The following is a 19,607-nucleotide window of genomic DNA, read 5'->3' as shown; positions in this document are numbered from 1 at the left end:
CCTCTTGGAACTGGGTTGACTTGCAGTTCCATCGTGTCAACCCTGTGGCCCCCGCAGTGGTTCACAGTCCATGAAATGGGAACCGTTGATCCGAGCCCTTTTAATTCTAATGAGGGGAGCTTCCAGGTTACCTCCTTTAAATTATTAATGTCATACTGCCGTGTGTGCCTTCCATCATAAGTGTTTTTCATTCACTTCCCTTTCTCCACCAAAAATGTATCTAAGATGATTTGGCTTAAAAAATGGATGTATTTTTCAGAAGATGCCAGAGAGATTGGAGTAAAGTGGGACAGTTACTTATTTACACACTTAGATGCTCTCTTTCAGCTGGAGCACTGTTGCGTGGTCCTTACCCAGCTGGAGGGGAAGTAGCCCTATGCACACACGAGAGGGTTCATTGGATTTTCCAAGGAGATTTGGCATCCAACTGTCTATCTTGTACTCTTTGCAGTGCCATGGCTCTGAGGAAGCCTCCTGCAGCTGCACACTCCAGGAATGGTGTTTCTCAGCCTGAATGGTTATTCTTTTGAAAGTCCTTTATTTCTTTTCAGAGTCATTACAGATCTTTTTTTTTTAATACTGCTCCAAGGCCATTCTCACTTACATCATTGTGTCAGTCAGGGTCCAACCAGGAAACAGAGAAACCCAGATTATTTAAAACAGGAAATTTAATGCAGGAAATTGGCTACACATGATGGAAAAGGCTGAGAAATCAACCAGAGAATAGACAGTCAACCCAGAAATTAGCAACTTCTGGAAGCTGCGACCTCCCCTAAGTATGGGAAGGATAAGAGGAAGAATGGTGTTACCAGAGCCTATGTAGCTGTTGAATTACCTTGGAGATTACACATAGAAATAACAACCACGTTACCGGCTCATTGGTGTTTGGAACTCATAAATACTAATTATGTTATTAACTACCTTCATAGTTAATGAAGCACTTTCGCATATACTATTTGATTCCCATAAAAATTCTGAATAGTTATTATTATCTCATTTTATAGAAGGATTATCTGAGCCTTGGAGACTTTATGTGAATTTCTCAAGGACGAACAGCAAATACTGGAGCTGGAATTCAAACCCTGGTCTGTCCGGTTCCAAATCCTCTCATTTTCCCATGCTGCCTCATGGAGAAGGAGTTGCCCAGAGGGCATAGCAAGAGTTTTTCTGGGCTGGTTGGCTGAGTTTAGGAGGAAGGAGAAAATATGTTTTAAATTTGCAAACGTTTTCTTGTTGACCCAGAAATGAAAATTACACTCTGGGTGTGACACCAGGCCTATCTAGCATTCCAATCTGAAGAGTTACAATCTCCCTGAGGAAGTCGCACTCTTGCCCTGCACACATCTAGATTCAGTATTTCAGTATATGGGCTGGCTGTTCTAGAAGGGTCAGTGTCACAGCAGTGGGTACCATCCCAAGCCCAATAGTGGGGTGAGAGAGGAAGGGAGGGAGCAGGTCCATGGTTCCTATCTCCCTGTCTCTCTTCAATAAAATACAGGACACTCAGTGAAATTTGAATGTCAGATAAACAATGATTTTTTTTATTATATGCCCCAAATATTGAATGGGACATGTTTACACTAAAAAATTATCTGTCGTTTTCCTGACCTTCAAATGGCATCCTGTAATTTGCTAAGTCTGGCGACCTTATCTCAAAGTGGGCAGATGATCCCAAGGTTTTGTGTGTGTGTGTGTATTTGTGTGTGTGTTGGGAGGATACTGAGGAAGGAGCCCATATGGCTCTCGTTTTGCCATCTGTCCCTGTGCATGCCATGAGGGAATAATTCCTGCACAGGTGCAGAAGCGGAAGGAGGGTCTGGCAGGGGATTCCCAGTGTCCGACAAATACTGATGAATTCTGAATTGGAGGTTCCCGCTGTGGTAAGGAGACCTAGCCTGACCCGAAGTGAAGGCTAAAGTTGATTTACCTGGTTTCACTTAGCTTTTCTGTTAGTCTGTGGTGAGTAGTCACTGGTGAGTATTCAAATCTGACTAGTAAGTTAAAATTAGCCTTAGAGATGTGTAAACTTATTCAAAGAAAGAGAAAGAGGAAGGGGCCCAAGATGGCCTGGACGTGTCAGGCAGAAAGGTCTGAGGGTCCCGCGGAACAGGTGAGGAGGCTCACGTTATTGCTGCTGCTGCTGGCCTCAGAGAAAACCACAGAGCAGACCCTGAGGTCCTTCTCTGGTGGACATCAAGGAGAAGATGGGGCAGGAGGAAGGCCGGGACCAGGCGTTTGCCTCTGATTCTGAGGAATGCGGAGCGAGCACGGGATGCCACTGGGCTATAAACTCTCCCAACAGGAGGGTAGTCAATTCAACAGCACCTGCAGGGAGAGAAATTACCCTGGTTACTCAGGCTCAGGGAGGGAGTCCTGGGGGTTGCTCCCAGCCCTACCACTAAATCATCTGGAATCTTGAGTAAGCCATTATTGTCTCTGGGCCTTTCTGTGTTCACCTGGAAAAATGTGATGGTGGAGAATTTATTACATTTCCATTATAGTTTGTCTTAGTTCTAAAGTTCTGTTGGTAGATGCATAGTTTTAAGCCTTCTCATGACTCCTGTTCTGTGCTCACTGGCCAGGCAAGAGGGCTGGTAACCACACTTCATCAATAATCCTCATTTTATCTGAAGATTGCCTTTCATTTTCCCTTAGTTTTTTCTCTCACCTAGGAAAAATATCAACATCCTTTTTCAAAGGGCTATATTCAAATAAGTTAACCAATGAGATCAACTCTTTTCTAAAAGCTTCATGTCAACACAGCACTTAGTAGCTCTATGGGACCAGAGGCTACAATTAATATTTCAAACCCAGTTCACATTCATTCGGCAAATATTTATTGAGCTCAGGCGATGAATCAGGCAGATTCGAGCTTTGGGAGGAAAACTTCAACAGAACTGCAAAACATGGCAAACCCTAGGTGACCTGAGACCTGGTTCCTCAAATCCTTTGCTTCTCTCTTCCATTGCTGGACTCCTGGGAGTTTCAGTGTTCAGCCACTTGTCCATCAAATGGTAGAGGCGAAAGGAAAATGAGTTCTTGTTGACAGTTGCAGTGAAAGGTTGAAAGTGTTGGCTACCTTGAGGTATTTGAATAATCTGTGGGTTTCCACCTCCCTGTCGCCAGGCCCCCAAGACCAGACATCACTGGGAACTGGCTCCTTCTACTGAGAATGCAAAGCAGCCTTCTAGGATGTCCTTCTCTTACTCGCTTCTTCCTTGTCCTCTGTCCACAGTGCTGCACTTGAGATGGAGTTACTGCTCCTCTGGCTCTGCCTGGGTTTTCACTCCTTGACAGTGGAATGGAGGAACCGAAGTGGAATGGCCACAGCAGCTTCCCAGGGGGGCTGTGAGTTGGTGAGTTTTCCTGGGAACTCTGAGTTATCTGTTGCTCCTGTCTTGACAAGGTTTGGTCCATTTGGAAAGCTGATGGATTGTCAATCAAGGAGAGCTGGGAATGAATCAGTCTGAATCACTGTACCTGCCTAGCATGATACCATGTGCAAGCTGCTCTTTAACCGAAAGTTAAGATGATGCCTGGGAAAAGCCAGGCACTCCCTGCCCCTCCTTTTTCACACCTGCTGAAGACAGGGGGCCCCAGAGACAGGCCTAGGTCAGCTACCTGGAACAAGAATACCTCCTTAAAAATCTGGATGATTGAGTCCCACTAATGGTATCAGAATGTCTGGGTGGAGTTGGAGAAGCCTCGCCTGAGAGTTTGTGTATGAGCCAATAGCAAATGCTTAACTGTACTGAAGAGAACGCTGCTCACACTGCCCTGCAGAACAACATCCCGGACCACGCTCAGGATCAAGAGCATCCAGGAGTGGATCCCTGAGCTTTTATTGTTTACCATCTCCAGGGCTTTCAGTCTGTGTGTGGAAACAGACTTGGCTCTTAACAACTGAGCACATTTCTAGAAATTTTCTCCTTTGCCTGCAACTCAGTGATATCAAAAGTCTGCTTGAGAAATATACATTAATAAACATCCCTTGAATCCTGTTATATACTAGGCACTGGGAAGACAAATTGGATGTCGGGGTTAATACTTACATCCAAAAACTTGTTCTTAAAGCTGATGAATCTTAACTACCCAGCTGATCATGGTTCTTAACCCCTTTTAGTAACCACTAACCACTATTCTGCAGTGTACTCCAGTATGGGATAGGAGTTATGAGCCAGATCAGGTTTAAACCCGTTTACCTGCTGGTGACATTGGGGCCACTCTGTGCCTCTGTTTCCTCATCTGTAAAACATGGTGGTAATAATAGTACCAACCAATAATACCATACCCTGGGTTGTTATGATGATTCAATGCGTTAATGTATACAAAGCACTCAAAACAGTATCTTGTGTGTAGTAAATGCTATGTGTTTTATCTATTGTTATTATTATTGTTATTGTTGTTGTTAGTCTCTGCTACACATACTTCCATTATTCACTCACATGAAAGATTAACTTCACCATAACTAATTCAGGAGTTACCAGGCACAGGAAGAGGAGGGGATAAAGCGAGAGTCCTTCCACAGCCTTTCAGGGTTCAGGCTAGACTCCTTGCCTGACCCTTCCAGCCTGGTGGGCAGGAATAGGGACTTGGCTGTAAGTGGACTCAAAGAGTGGATTTCTGTGGCTCTTTTGAATTGAGGGCTGAGAGTGTGAGAGTCCAGGTCCCCTCCATTGCCCCTCCTTGCATTAGCCATGAGATGTTATCATACAGCGGACATGGTGAGGTTTTCTTGGACTCTGGCGGCTGTGTGGTCCTTTTGTGGCACTTCAGTGGGGCCGTAGGGAATTGCAGAGATGTGGCCCCCACGCCTGCAGCAGCTGCGGTGAAACAGGGTCTCACCGCTCGAGGAAAGCCCCTAACCACAGCGTTCTCCAGAGAGTCACTGTCGGAGGGAGACCCACACTTACTCAAATAAAGAAATACACCTTATTTCTGCATGGGGACATTCACTTTTGTAAAGCTGTCAGTTCTTCCCCACATTAGCCCATAATCATAATGCAATCCTAATCAAAACTCCCAAGACTTTGGGGGCGGGGGTGATGTGTAGAAGGAACTTGACAAATTCATTCTAATGTTCATCTGGAAACTAGAAAAAACTCAAATGCTCAACAATAGGAGATGAATTAATTAGATGATGCTAATCATTATAGCTAACTTTTAATTAAGCATTTATGTGCCAGCTTCTGCATTGTTTTACATAAACACATCGAAACCTCAAAAAAAAAAACCTTTGAGAAAATTACAAGTATAATTTCCATTTTACAGGTAGAGTAATGTAGGTCCAATTGGTTGGGTAACTAGCCCAAGGTCACCCATTTGATAAAAAGCAGAACCAACATGGACGGACCCTAGAACTCCTGCCCTTAACCACTGTGCTATTCACGGGACGAACTAATATGCAGTTGCTAAAAAGAATGTGATCGAATTTATTTTGATTGCTGAGGCAATATATCTATCACATAATATTGAGGGGAAAAAAGTAGATTAATGAACATTTGTAGAGTGTAGTCTTATTTAAGAAAAAGAAATTTTAAAGATAGATAATATCTTTAGGAACGAGTCCAGAAGGAGGTGTAACCAAAGGTTAGTGGCATTTCTTTGAGGGGAAGGCTGAGGTTACTAAGGGTTTAATTTTCTGTATCAATTTTTAATTATTAGGAGGTTTTATTTTAACAATCAGATAAAGAACTTGGGGCTTCAAGAGCTTAATTCCTTGCCCAGGGTCCAAAGCTCTTAAGTGGCAGAGCCGAGATTCAGACTTGAGTCTGTCATCTCTTCAAACCCGTCCTTCCCCCTCTGTCAGGATTTTCCTCCCTGTCCCACCACTCCTCTTCCCCCTGAGATTGGGCCCACAATTTTAGGCAATCCCTGGCCTTGTCCTCCTGACCAATCTGTGGAAAGGAATGCCATTGCTCCTCTATCTTATCACTTAAAACTTTTTTCCTGGGCACCTAATGACATCCTGCGGCTGATTGTTTTTTTCCAGTCTCGTAAAATATTGGGCTGAGTTCAAGTATCCTAAGGCTTGTGTGATTTCTGCAGCAAGAACAGGGTCACCCCATCCCTCCTGCTTCCTCCCACTGCAGTCACGGCAGAACAGCATCCAGGAAAAGTACTGAATGGGGCATGAAGAGCTCTGGGCCCCAGTCCCAGCTCTGCCATTGGCTCTTCACTTCTCCTCTGCAGACTCCATTTCTCTGTACCATTCAGGGTGGTAATGAGCTCTAAAGTCCTTTAAGCTGTAATATTTTTCAATCTGGAGTGTAGAGGAGAGACTCAGGCAGAATCCCTTTGGGAGAAATGAAGATGCCACAGCACTGCTGATTGTTTGGCGGTGTCCCTGTTAGACACACAGGTGCCATAATAGTGATAACAGTGCCATCGTGACCATGGCACTGATAGTGCCCCCGGTGTGTCAGGCACGGCGCAGCCTCTCGTCTAATCTCATGGCCGTCCTCTGATGTAGGCCCTCTCTTTATTCCATTCTTCAGAGGAAATAACAGATTGAGGCTAAATCATTTCCCAGAGGTCACACAGGGAATAAATGGCAGAGGTGACATTCAGACCCAGGTAGAGACCTGGTCCTCCATCCCTCTCAAAGTTGAAAACAAATGCAGGTCCAATTGGCCCCACTCAGCACCTGATGGACAGGTGCTCGGATCTTCTCTAACACGCTGTGTGTTTTCAGTGGCGCCTGGAAGTCAGCCCCCAGCTGACTATTTCAGTGTGAAGCTAAAGCACAAATTGTTCTACATTTTCCTATCCTTTTTAAAAATTCTCATCTCCAGAGCATTCCCAGCAGATCCAGGAATAGTCTGATGAATGAACTAAGTTTCTGTACATAAACCTGTGCCTCCGAGGCCTCCTCCCTGCTCACCAGTGTCTTTTGGACCTAGGTGGATGGAGTCGCTGACTGTCGAGGGCGGAACCTTGCTTCAGTGCCCAGCAATCTCCCGCCCGACTCCCAGACGCTCATCCTGGATACCAACCCCCTGAAGACCCTGTGGAATCATTCCCTCCAGCACTACCCTCTCCTGGAGAGCCTCAGTCTGCACAGCTGCCACCTGGAGCGCATCAGCCGCGGCGCCTTCCAGGAGCAGGCCCGCCTGCACAGCCTGGAGCTGCCTGACAACTCCCTCTCGGAGAGCTACAAGGAGACGGCAGCTGCCCTCCACGGCCTGCAGAGTCTGCGGAGGCTGGACTTGTCAGGGAACGCCCTGACGGAAGACATGGCAGCCCTCATGCTCCAGAATCTCTCTTCCCTGGAGTCTGTGTTCCTGGCGAGGAACACCATCATGAGGCTGGATGATTCAGTCTTTGAGGGCCTGGGGCACCTCAAGGAGCTGGATTTGCAGAGGAACTACATCTTTGAGATTGAAGGGGGTGCTTTTGATGGCTTAACTGAGCTGAGACACCTCAACCTGGCCTATAACAACCTCCCTTGCATTGTGGACTTTAGCCTCACACAGCTACAGTTCCTCAACGTCAGCTACAACGCCCTGGAGTGGTTCCTGGCGTCAGGTGGAGAGGCGGCCTTTGAGCTGGAGATGCTGGACCTCTCTCACAACCAGCTGCTGTTTTTCCCACTCCTGCCCCAGTGCAGCAAGTTACACACCCTCCTGCTGCGGGACAACAACATGGGCTTCTACAGGGACCTGTACAACACCTCGTCACCACGGGAGATGGTGGCCCAGTTCCTTCTTGTGGATGGCAACGTGACCAACATCACCACCGTCAACCTCTGGGAAGAGTTTGCTTCCAGTGACCTCTCAGAGCTACGCTTCCTGGATATGAGCCAGAACCAGTTCCAATACCTGCCAGACGGCTTCCTAAAGAAAATGCCTTCCCTCTCCCGCCTGAACCTCAACCAGAACTGCCTGATGACGCTCCACATCCGGGAGCATGAGCCCCCAGGGGCGCTCACGGAGCTGGACCTGAGCCAGAACCAGCTGTCAGAGCTGCACTTGGCTCCGGGGCTTCCCGGCTGCCTGAGGAGCCTCCGGTGGTTCAACCTGAGCTTCAACCAGCTCTTGGGTGTCCCCGCTGGTCTTTTCGCTGATGCCAGGAACATCACTACAGTTGACATGAGCCACAATCAGATCTCACTTTGTCCCCAGCCGCCTGGCTTAGACCACGTGGACACCCCCAGCTGTGTGGATTTCAGGAATGTGGCATCTTTGAGGAGCCTCTCTCTGGAGGGCTGTGGGCTGGAGGTCTTACAAGACTGCACATTCCAGGGGACCGCCCTCACCCACTTGGACCTGTCTGGCAATCGGGGGGTTCTGAATGGGAGCATTGCCCCTCTCAGGGGTATTGCCCCCACGTTACAGGTCCTGTCTCTTAGGAATGTGGGCCTCAGTTCCGGCTTCACAGAGTTGGACTTCTCTGGATTTGGCAGTCTGAGGGACTTGGATCTGTCAGGAAATTTCTTGACCAGTTTCCCCAGGTTCAGGGACAGCCTGGCCCTGCAAACCCTGGATCTCCGCAGAAACTTGCTCACAGCTCTTCCCCAGGGGGCTGTGTCTGAGCAGCTCATGAGAAGTCTGCACACCGTCTACCTCAGTCAGAATCCGTATGACTGCTGTAGGGTGGAGGGCTGGGGGGCCCTGCGGAGCCTGCACACCATCGTCGACTTGGCCATGGTCACTTGCAACCTCTCCTCCAAGGTGATTCGCCTGATGGAGCTGCCTGAAGGTGTGCCTCAGGACTGTAAGTGGGAGCAGGTAGACATGGGCCTGCTGTACCTCGTGCTCATTCTTCCCAGCTGCCTCACCCTGCTGGTGGCCTGCACCATCATATTCCTCACTTTTAGGCAGCCTCTGCTTCAGGTAATTAAGAGCCGCTGCCACTGGTCCTCCATATACTGACCTGGCCACGTGCCACGGTTAGAAATCTGGTCTGTGCGTGTAAAGACACTTTCTCTGCCAGATCTCAAGATCTGATGCAGAGGACCTATCTGACGAATTGAGATTTAAATTAAAGTTTGGAATGTTTCCATCCTTTAATCACCCAAGTTCTTCCTCCATCATTATGATTCATCCTCATTATCCTGGGAAAATATTTATTAAGTGACATTCTATGAAAATAAAAAATGTGTCTCAAATGTTTTTTAAATCAAAGAAAGTTTGTGTTTTTTCTTTCTTTAATGTTTTTTGATAGTTTCACTTAGATTATTCTTCTGTGCCCTTCCTTTGGTGACATCCATGGAGCTAGTGAGAAAGGGTAGCGATGCTGTGCTACCCTCCAGTGTAAACAACTCCGGGAGCAGGTCCTGGGGATGGTGAGAGTCAGTGCCCTGAGGGTGTACCAGGGACAAGAATTTCAGAGCCAAGCTGGAGAGTCTGGGATGGGAACTCTCACCTCCTGTCTTGGCTCGCATGCCACTGCAGCCAGAGTGGGCCTGCAGTAAGGTCCTCTCTGGGTGTCCTGAGGTCCCACGTGGGGTCTCTAGAGGGCAAACGTGACCCTTCCATGGGAAACTTAAGGGAACAATGACTGGGCCCTGAGTTTATTCATGCAGTAAACCAAATACCAGGCACAGTCCTTGTTCTCAAGGAAAGTAAAGAGGACTGCAGAAAGGAGTGAATTCAGGGGCCGGTCCGGTGGTACAGCAGTTAAGTGCAAGCATTCCGCTTCAGCGGCCCGGGGTTCGCCGGTTCGGATCCCGGGTGAGGACATGGCACCACTTGTCAAGCCATGCTGTGGCAGGTGTCCCACATATAAAGTGGAGAAAGATGGGCACAGATGTTAGCTCAGGGCCAGTCTTCCTTAGCAAAAAAGAGGAGGATTGGCAGCAGATGTTAGCTCAGGTCTAATCGCCTTAAAAAAAAAAAGAAAAAGAAAGGAGTGAATTCTGCTGACTTGTGGACTACTCCTACTCTTCACAAAAAAACACAAACAGCTTCTCAGAAGATGGTCAGTATCTGTGTTCCCTATATTCCTGTTTCCTGTCTGCACTGACTCTCAAACCACTGCTCTTCCCACTGCGCAGTGATGTCTCTATGTCAGTGTTTCTGAACCCTCTTCTGATGGAACACGTGGACCCTCCCTCCCTTTCCTCCGTGAATAGTGAGCAATTTCTGTGCTCCTCTCTGGAGCAAAAGGTAATAAAGACACAGCCCTTGTCCTTTCGGTAGTTTAGACTTGACGCTGTCCTTGCACTTTTTGTCCCTGCTTATTAAGTCTTAGAGGGTTCACCTGCAGGGCTGGGGGTGAGGGTGGGGTGGGGAGAGGATGGAAATCCCTCAAACTGATTACTATTACCATGGAGACTAAACGTCAGAGAAATGTTTAAGCAAATCAAAGAGATAAAGTCAGTGGTCTTACCGTGATAAGGCAGAAACTTCCCTTTGACTCTCCACAAGGGTATAATGAAGGCCATTGCAGTGAGGCTCCACTCTCAGTAGCCTTGGTGTCAGCCCGTGTTAGCGACTGCCCCTATTGCACCTCCACCTTTCCTGTCAACATGTCCCTCTGCTTCCTGCCTGCCCCTCCCTGGTGTCCTGGATGTCCCTCAGGTTGACTTGAAGCCTCTGTCCAGTGTCCTTTTGGGAAAGCCCCATCAGTCAATGTCCATGAGACCAGACTCTCTTGATTTCCTCCCCCATCAACAAAAACTCTTTCCTAGGGGCCTGCCGTTTCCCAAGGTGACAAATAGCTACTTAGACTAGTGAATCTAGCTGTGGCTGGTACATTTACGGCTTCTCTTGAGTTAATGTGTCACCCCTTGCATTGGTCAGTGTTCTTAGTTTCTTGCAACTGAAGATTACCGCCTGATTTAAGCATCCTGGGGATTTAGTAAAAGGATATTGGGAAGCTCCAGACTCCCTTGGAAGGCTGAGGCACATGCTTGGGAAATGGGCAGGAACAGGGGATGCTATGTGCCGTGGGGACCACAGCCCAAATCATGCCACAAACGGTAATTGTGAGAACACGACTGTAGCCAACCCTTACTCCTGGACACCACAGTTTGCACTGCTGCCACCACCAGTTCTGGACAGAGCCAATGCCCCAAGGATCACTGCTGCAGTTGCCACCCAGTGCCAAAATGAACACTCTCCTGAATTCTGTTATCTTGTGTCGCTAGCTCCTGATGCACAGTCTGGAGCAATTGGACCAGTTGGTTGACCTGAGGTCATGTGCCACTGCCCTGGCTACAAGAAGGGCTGGGACAATAAGTGCTGTACCTTCTGGTAAAGTGTCTTTATGTAGAAAATGGGCTCTCTTCCTACAAATACTCGAAATACTCAAAACAGGAAGGCAAGTTTGACACTGAGAAGGCAAAAAGAAAAAGGCAAATGTGCACCACACCCTTTTAGGCAGCATGTGCCTTTTAGCAAAGGACTTCCTGAAGCAAGTTCTTAGCATAAAAGAATGACTTGAATGATGGAAACTTCAGACAGACTCTCAGGCCAGCAAGGGAGATAGTCTGGGGTCAGGCAAGCCTTGTGAAGCCCCTCAAGTCATACCACAGAGCTCCCCACCCGCTCTACCTGTTCTTAGGGCCCAGCCTTGCAGAATGTCAAATTGAGAAGCCGTTAGGACTATAGCAGGCTGTGGGCTTTTCTCAGTTGGTTTGTCCATCCCTAGGATCCAAAGGCTATTTCCCAGGTTTCTTTCAGTATGGTGAGAAGCATGGGGAGAGCAGATGGAGTTCTGCTTCCAGTCCTGAGCTGTGGTTTCTCCAGCAAATTCTATACCTCTGTACTGCTTTGCCCACCCCTACCTCCACCTGCAGGAGAAGAGTTAACTCTAATGTCCACTCTGAAAGTGATAGACAGGGGAGGTCCCTCAGAGCCTGCTCCCAGAGTTCCCTGCTGGGACCACAGTGGCGTCTGCCTAGGGCCTTCCATACAGCTGATTTCTTCCTCAGTGGGTGAGAAGTGGCCACCCCCAGTGGCCACATGCCAGAATATTCAAACAAGAGAATTTTCAGAACCAAAGATAAATGATGTCAGAGACTGGACTGTTAACATGAGTAACAGTAATCCAGATTTTGAGAATCTAGTCATAAAATAAAAGCTGAAGGGTTTTTAGAGGCACAAAATAAGTTATTAGGAGTAAACTGATTTTTTTAAGGACTCCAGTCCTAAAGAATTGAATAAACTACAATCTTTGGTTCATATCGTTGTTCATCTTTGGTCATCATTGATCCGTGCATGGCCCACCTTTATTTATTTACTATGCCAGATATCTTCCACTTGCCCCTCCAGATCCACTCTCCACTATTCTCTGTCCTGCTCTAGGAGGCTGACCTCAACGGGCTCCCCTTGTCCTCTGGCTTCCAATAGTATTTGGCTAAGAAGGAGCCTTGGCAGATTAGAGAGAAGGAGGAAAATGAGGTCAGGATGTTTATTTTCCTGACTCTTCCCTATGGATTTGTCTCAAACTGGCTGCATTTACAATCAAAAGTCACACTCCTCTCAAGGTGGCCCTTTCTATACAAATCTCTGCCTTAAGGTTCTAGGAACCACGCACTCCATGGGTCCCTCCTCTCTGGGCCGAGAGATGGGTAACAGCTCTGTTTGCCAGCCCCACGTAATTGCATTATCCCTTGTGGTTTGCCTTTCTCTGGCCACCCCTTTGTAACAGGAGGATCTATAAATCCTCCTTGAGTTATCCTTGTGTGAATGTGGCTCTTATATTCACCCATCTTGTTTCTGCTGGGACCCTGAGAGGTGCAGTTGGTTATTTATTTAGTAATGCTGAGTGGAGAAATCCCAGTACTTGTATCAGGGAGCCACAGAAGGCTAAGAATGCAGCAAGAGGTGTAAAGGCAAATCCTTTGGAGATGGTTGTCCCTCTGATTCGTTATGGGTGGACATGAAGAAGAAGCTGGACATGAATAAGATGGCACACCTCATCATCTTACAAATATATTCAGATTTTACCCGAATTAGAGAGCAAGAAGTCTCCAGCCTTGGAGACCTTCTTTAAGAGTGTGGGCGCTGTGATGGTACGGGGCCACGGAAAACAGACAATGGGACTAGGGAAAAAGTGTTATAAAGAAAAGAAAGAGAAAAATACTCCTCACTATTTGTTGTCTTCTACTCCATCCTCATCAACAATTACCGAATACTTATTTTGTGCTAAGTGCTTTATATGGATAACCTCACTTAATTTGGGAAAACTCTAGGCTGACAGCACTTCAGATGTGCCCAAGGTCATACAGAACTGTGAGAAAGACGTGAGCATTAAGCTGAAGAAGAGAAAGCAGCTTCAACAGCTTGATTGTCTTTATCAAGTCTATCAAGCTGTCAACCCATAGCAACTTACAGGCAGCTAGTAGTTGCTGAACAGCACACTGATTAAATGGCAAACATGGTGAGGATTCATGTGGGGCATAGTGGGGAAGTCCTGGGTAGTTGAAGGTCACCCGTCTTTCTGAGGCTGTTCTGAAGGGAGCAGCATGGTTTGGTGACAGCTTGGAGGTAATCTACAAGAGGAATCTCACTCATTTCCTTCCTCCTTCCACCAGGCAGCATCTTCCTGCTCAACACTCAGGACAAAAGGTTGATGCAAGAGAACTCTGGTTTTTACCAGGATTTTAAAGGTTCATTGTCGGGGAGGGGTGGGGGGGTATTGTTTCTGGGATAACCAACTGATCCAAGTTTTTCAAATGCAGAACCCAACTTTTATAGATGCAATTTCTCGGGGATGAAAGATTAGCTTAAACGTCCATCGACACAGCACCCACTCAGAGACTTATGAGTTGTTAAAACACTGGCCTGTTCACTCCAGGACCTCTGAGAGCTCAGGTAGTTCTTGGTCTTAGTGCTACCATGAATGGAAGACAAGGGCCAGCTAAACCCCAGAAAAGACTAGAAAATGAGTATTGCAACATATAGGCCTCGACATTCCAGAAGCAGTCTCTTTCAAATCATACTTCTCAGGGCTTTTAAGAAACTGCCTTTAGTGACCGCTCCCAAGAGCTGCTTGTGTCTTTCGCTCCTAGACACGGCTTTTGTGTTAATTATCCCATCATCAGGCCGGTACAATGACGGTCCCCAGCAGCTTGTTGGCTGTTCTTGGTCCTGTGGTCATTTCTCAGGCTCTCGGTTCCGCACTCCCACCATCTCCAGATCCTTAATATGAAAAATATGGAAAACTAGATTCCAAACTTCTGTCATATATAAAACCCTTTATCTGGACACATTGAGTTTGTAACCAATAATCCCTCTCTTTGCTTATTTCAAGGATGTTTAGCTTATAAAGGGCAACACAACAAACCATTTTGCATACAAGAACATGCATAGCTATACTGATACCAGTGGAGTCCGTGCCACACTGATTAACTCTTAGTGACTTTAGACAACAGTATCTCATGTGTTGCTGAGACTGAGAGAAGAAGCTTCTTTCATAATCTCAAAATTTTAGGAAAGGTGGCATTAGCAGACTGCAGTTTGAAAACAGTCTTTCCTACAGATCTCCAAAAAACATTATTTAAGAGGAGGGCTTGGGGAAGGAACATGGCCAAATCAAATTTTAATGGGGATAAACTGGCCTTTTGAAGGATAGAAGAAAAAAGTTGGCCAGTGAAAAGCAAGGCAAGGAGCAGCTATTTTGCTAAGTGATAAGTTATATTTCAATAAGGATAAAATTGGCTTGAACGCTGGAGTGGCCTGAACAGCACAACCCCAATGGGGCCTCCCAGGCTCTGAGGAGGAAGCGAGGTCAGCATGGGGAGGGCACGGAGAGTGAGCAGGAGGGCCATGCTTTCTGGAGGGTGGGTGTGTTTCTCTCTTTTCCGGCTACTGTTATCAATGTGGTGAGCACATCCCTTCAGCTGAATGCCCTGGAGAGGAAGCCCAGAGCTTCCTGTTGTCTTACCAATGCGGCACAATGCAAGTTAGAAATAAAGAGAAAAGGGGAAAAAATGGGAAGTTCCTCTGGCTAGGTCAGAGATGCCAGCCCCCAAGAGAAAACTCAGCTTACTTTTTCCTGGAGACATAGAGGAGAAAGCTCATCCCAGATGTCAGCTGCTTCTCAAATCAAACAGGATCCAGAAAATGATCTCTCTCTATAAAAAGGACATTTTGAAGAAATGACAGAATAGACAACCTTGAAGATCGTAAAAGGAGGACTAAGGAATTATGTAGAGGGAGATACTGCCAAAGAAATACACCTATCCACTACTTAATGTCCTTAAAATCTTTCTGCCTGTGAGACTTTACCCCAAAGTTTTGCAATGTTGGAAACAATCATGTTAATATCAGATTCTGTTCTGTTTTGCTGCTATGAGCATCTTAGTTATCTATGAGATACTTCATGAGACTTAGCTGAAATAAGGTCCTGGCCCCTGGGGTGGAGTACACAGGTGGTGCCAACTAGTTGTCATATATTCATATGTTTGTTTATTTATATTGCCATATAACTTATCACTTAGCAAAATAGCTGCTCCTTGCCTTGCTTTTCACTGGCCAACTTTTTTCTTTTCTTCAAAAGGCCAGTTTTATCCCCATTAAAATTTGGTTTGGCCGTGTTCCTTCCCCAAGCCCTCCTCTTAAATAATGTTTTTTGGAGATCTGTAGGAAAGACTATTTTCAAATTGCAGTCTGCTAATGCCACCCCTCTTAAGATTTTGAGATTATGCAAGAAACATCTTCTCTGAAACTTTCCAAGTCAACCATGACTTTCTTGAACTAGATTTCTTTAACAATATTATCTTCCGCTGTTGTCTGTGTCACATTGTAGAATATCCTTCCTCCAAAAGAGAGATAACAACAAAAATTCCACTTTGATCGTAACGGTCAATCAGAAAAGGAAACCTCTGCCTATTTTCTAACTTTTCAAAAATGTTATGCTTGCCCCGTTGAAATATGAATAAACTTTTGCATCTCCAACTCTATTTCCTGCAGTTTTCCTAACAGGTAAATATTGACTGCCTGGTGGATGGAGACAAAAGCAGAGGCACAGACATCTTTGTGGCTAATATCACCGTAGGGTCTTTTTTTGTTACATCCAGTTGTGGTTCTAAAGATAATGTTTTCCTACTTCACTCTTCTTTACTAGAAGTTCCAACATTATTTAAATTGTCTTCTGGATCGATTTTTATGAAAGACGGTCATATATTCTGCAATATGTATCATACGTCAGAGAAAGGACCTTTCATGAGTGTCAGGTGACAGCCTGAAGTGCAGAAGGCCTGCAACAAGAGGTGCTGGGCTCTGTCAGCTGGCTCTTCTTGGGAGCGCGGAGCCGTGTGACAGGGATTAAGGGAGGTCTTCTTTTCCTTTTCACTGTTGAAAAAAAACACCTGTCATTAATTGCAAAAATGCCTGCAAATTCTACTAAAGCATCAATCAGAACAAATACAAGGCAAGTGTTCACTAAGAAAGAGAAGACAGTACAGATGCAACCTGGGAGTCGAAAGCTTAAATGATCACGATGGAAAGAGACTTAATATTATACGGATTAGATAGAAATGTTAATACAATGCGGCATATGAGGCACGAGAAATTATTGAGCAAAATCAATCCATTTGTTGGATCTACAGAATGCATCTGTTTAACAGATCTAGAGAAACTAATTGCCCAGATAAAGCAAAGACACATAGGCCTTTACCTAAGCTCCTGTTTCTTATGAACTTTAATGCCATTTGGATATGTGTGTGAGGATAGAGAAATGAAGAAATTTCACATAAGAAAAAAATAACAGTGTCCAAAAGTGGAAAAAGAATGAGATATCACCATTTTATAAATACCAAAGAAATAAAAGCTTAGTAGAACAGTAGAAATTCAAAATGTACAAAAGTATGAATTAGTTCAGTGGGGATATTGTCAGTAGGGCAAACTGATTACAGAAAAAAAGGTTAAAAAGGGGAAGAAAGTTAAATATTTGAATTCGTAAAGACAGTTGCATTTCGAAATGAAAGAACTGTTTGCATACAGAATGTGTTCAGAAACAAGCAATTGATATTTATGAACTCAGTCACTGGAATATAATCCTGCGTGTGAGAGGAATGAAAGCACAAAGTCTTTTAAAATGTGCTTTATTTACTTTTGGCCGCTGGTATTTTTACTGAGGTTCTCAAGACGCGGAGGGGTTCCTGCAACTATGCAGCTTTCTCTGGACTTTTTGGGGTCTCCCACTTACCCCTCCACCCTCCCAGGAGGCAGGATACCTTTGTACTTTTTAAATTTTAAATTTTAAATTTGTTCAGACCAACGGTGAAATCTTTTACAACTGGATTTTTTTTCTTTTGATAGCTATTAACTTGAATACTCTCCCCTTTTTTGGCATTTAAGATCTTGTAAATAGGTACAATTTGTTTCTCAGGCTTCAAAGGAAGAATATTGCTGATACTTTAATTATCTGAGATGCTCAGTTCCTAGTGGCTGGCATTGAATTCCGTTGGATCATCACTGAATTTACCATCTTGTCCCTTCCTGGGTTTATTTCATTTTTTTTTCTCCCCAGTTTGCACCCACTCACCCCCTTCTTCTTTCATTTTTAGATGCTTTTCTTGGATGTATTTTTGTGAATTCTTGATGAAATTTTACTTATTTTGGGGAGTTTAGTCCTCCAGTGTTGATTTCTTGCCCCGTTAAATATGTCTCTTTCCCCTTGCAAAATGCTGGACTTACTGCTTATTTTTGTATTTTGTTTGTAGTTATGGTCACTGAGTCATTTGGGAAGCTGTATTCCTGTTACATGGTAACCAAGACGGTGACTGCTGTTGCTTGTTTGTTAGGACTTAACTGGTACCTGAACTTTCATGTCCGTAAGGGTTGTTCATTTTCAGAGGACAATTTAAGTTTGAGTTGCTAGCCGAAACTACTGGGTTCTCATATTACTGGGTTTCAGTATTAAATTCTAGATCCTGCTTAATTTCTGGTGGGGGCTGACAGTGCTCATCACTTCCTTTGAGATAACTGAGCATAGTTTCTTCTGGGAGCTTGTATCAGTGAAGGAGGGTTGCTTGGTGAGCCATCCTGCTTCTTAGAGTCCTCAATGGCTAACAATTTCTCTTTCATGGGACATATTCTTCTTCCCACCCCCCCCCCCCCAGCTGCTCTTTTCTACATATATGATTTTTTTTTAAACCCAACTATTTGATGATAAATTTTTCCACTGTTAGTGCCTGAGTTTTGATAGGTAGGAAGGTAGGTCTTAGACCTTGCTGTCAAATCTACTCTGAGTTTACTCACGGTGGAAGAGCAGCATGAGAGGAACAGAAAGAGCCTTCCACTCAGTGTTAGAGCTGAGGTCATAGTCCCAGTTTGGTTTCTAACTCAACAGCATGTGCTCTTAAGCCGCGCATTTCCCTCCTGGACTTCACCTTCTGCGCCTACGGAAAAGGGGGTTGAGCTGGATCATCTCTCAGCGCCTTACGAGTCTAACATTCTGCTATTCTAAGGAGCTTTCTGTTTGATGATCTCGGTGAGGTTGGCAAATACTATAAATATTTATAGACAAAATATTAATTAAAAATAAAATTAGTGAGAGTCGGAGTCAGCCTTGTTAGAAATGGAGCAATATGGAGGTGCCCAGTTTGCTGTTGGCCCGAAGATGACGATGAAGCAGCTTTATCTTCTGTTACCCGCTTTTATCTTATTGGGTAGAACTCGAGCTTCCAAATTCGTGAGAACACTCACATGGATTGTTTTTGTTTGTTGTCTGTGAGGGTTTTAGCCAACTCATATACATTTTTGGTCCATTAACCCTCTGAGACTGCTGTGTGTGTCTGCTCTACCCTTCTCATCAGGGTCCCAGCATCCACCTAAGGGATACTCACCAGGAACCCACCTCTTCATTCCCCTAAAGTGGGCTGGAATTCCCCTCTGCCACAAACCAACTGTCAGCAACCAAGGAGGACAGGGCAAGAGGAAGGTTAGAAGTTACCAAGTGTGACCAAGGGTGCTCTGTTGGAGAACTGCCCACAGGTTTCTTGGTATCAGTCAACTGGAGCTGTAAAAAAAAAAAAAAACAGCTTCATCATCCCACCCCCACATCCTCAAAGCTGATGTCCTAATCAGGGAATTATAGCTCAGTATCTTCCCTATGATTTCAATATCATAGAGCTTTTAGGTTTGTTAACTTTTAAGAATATTTATTCATTTGCTTGGAGCTTGTTTCAAGTCCAGATGCACAGAAATACCTGACTCCTTGTTCCATGCCCTTCGGGGTTCTACAGTGAGGGGACAGGCACAGCTCCCCAAAACATTCACTCATTCAGCAGCTATTTCTTGAGTTCCTGCTATGTGCCAGGCACTACTTAGCTCTGGGAATACATACAAGGCTATTTTTCTTCTCACTGGTTGTCACTTATAATTACTTTTCTTCACATCCGTCTCCTGGACCCTCCACTGTCCTTGACTATCCTTGGTATCCTTGAGCGCTGAGTACTAGACTCTGGTTAGTACAGGGCTGAGGTACTCCTTGCTAAATTTGGGCAGTTATAGAAAGGGTGTGGCACATGTGTAATATAAGTTCTTTTCTCTGTCTTCAGATTTCTTAATTTAACGTGCTCCTGAGAGAGGAAACAGTTTCTGTTCCTGTGTTAACTGTGCATTTGCCACATAATATGCATCTGCAATGGCCCCTTTCTATTCTTGATTCCGAAGCTAGGTGACTCAGAACATCAATCTGTCACAGATCCA

The 19,607-nt window shown here is 45.3% G+C and overlaps 1 protein-coding gene across 4 annotated transcripts in view; it reads left to right on the top strand.

The window, feature by feature from the left end:
- NRROS (negative regulator of reactive oxygen species) overlaps positions 1-9,129 on the top strand; it is a 38,126-nt gene extending 28,997 nt beyond the window's left edge. For all 4 annotated transcript variants that reach the window (XM_070243520.1, XM_070243521.1, XM_005601902.4 and 1 more), the window contains 2 exons: positions 3,236-3,356; positions 6,903-9,129. In XM_070243520.1, the coding sequence (XP_070099621.1) occupies positions 3,249-3,356; positions 6,903-8,873 (2,079 nt within the window). In that variant the 5' untranslated portion in view covers positions 3,236-3,248 and the 3' untranslated portion in view covers positions 8,874-9,129. The remainder of the gene's footprint in view (positions 1-3,235; positions 3,357-6,902) is intronic.
- Positions 9,130-19,607: the final 10,478 nt, after the last annotated feature.

Source organism: Equus caballus, chromosome 19, assembly GCF_041296265.1.
Source record: "Equus caballus isolate H_3958 breed thoroughbred chromosome 19, TB-T2T, whole genome shotgun sequence".
NCBI classification, from domain to species: Eukaryota; Metazoa; Chordata; class Mammalia; order Perissodactyla; family Equidae; genus Equus; species Equus caballus.
Note: the sequence above shows the minus strand (reverse complement) of the source record. Positions and strands in the feature narration are given on the sequence as shown.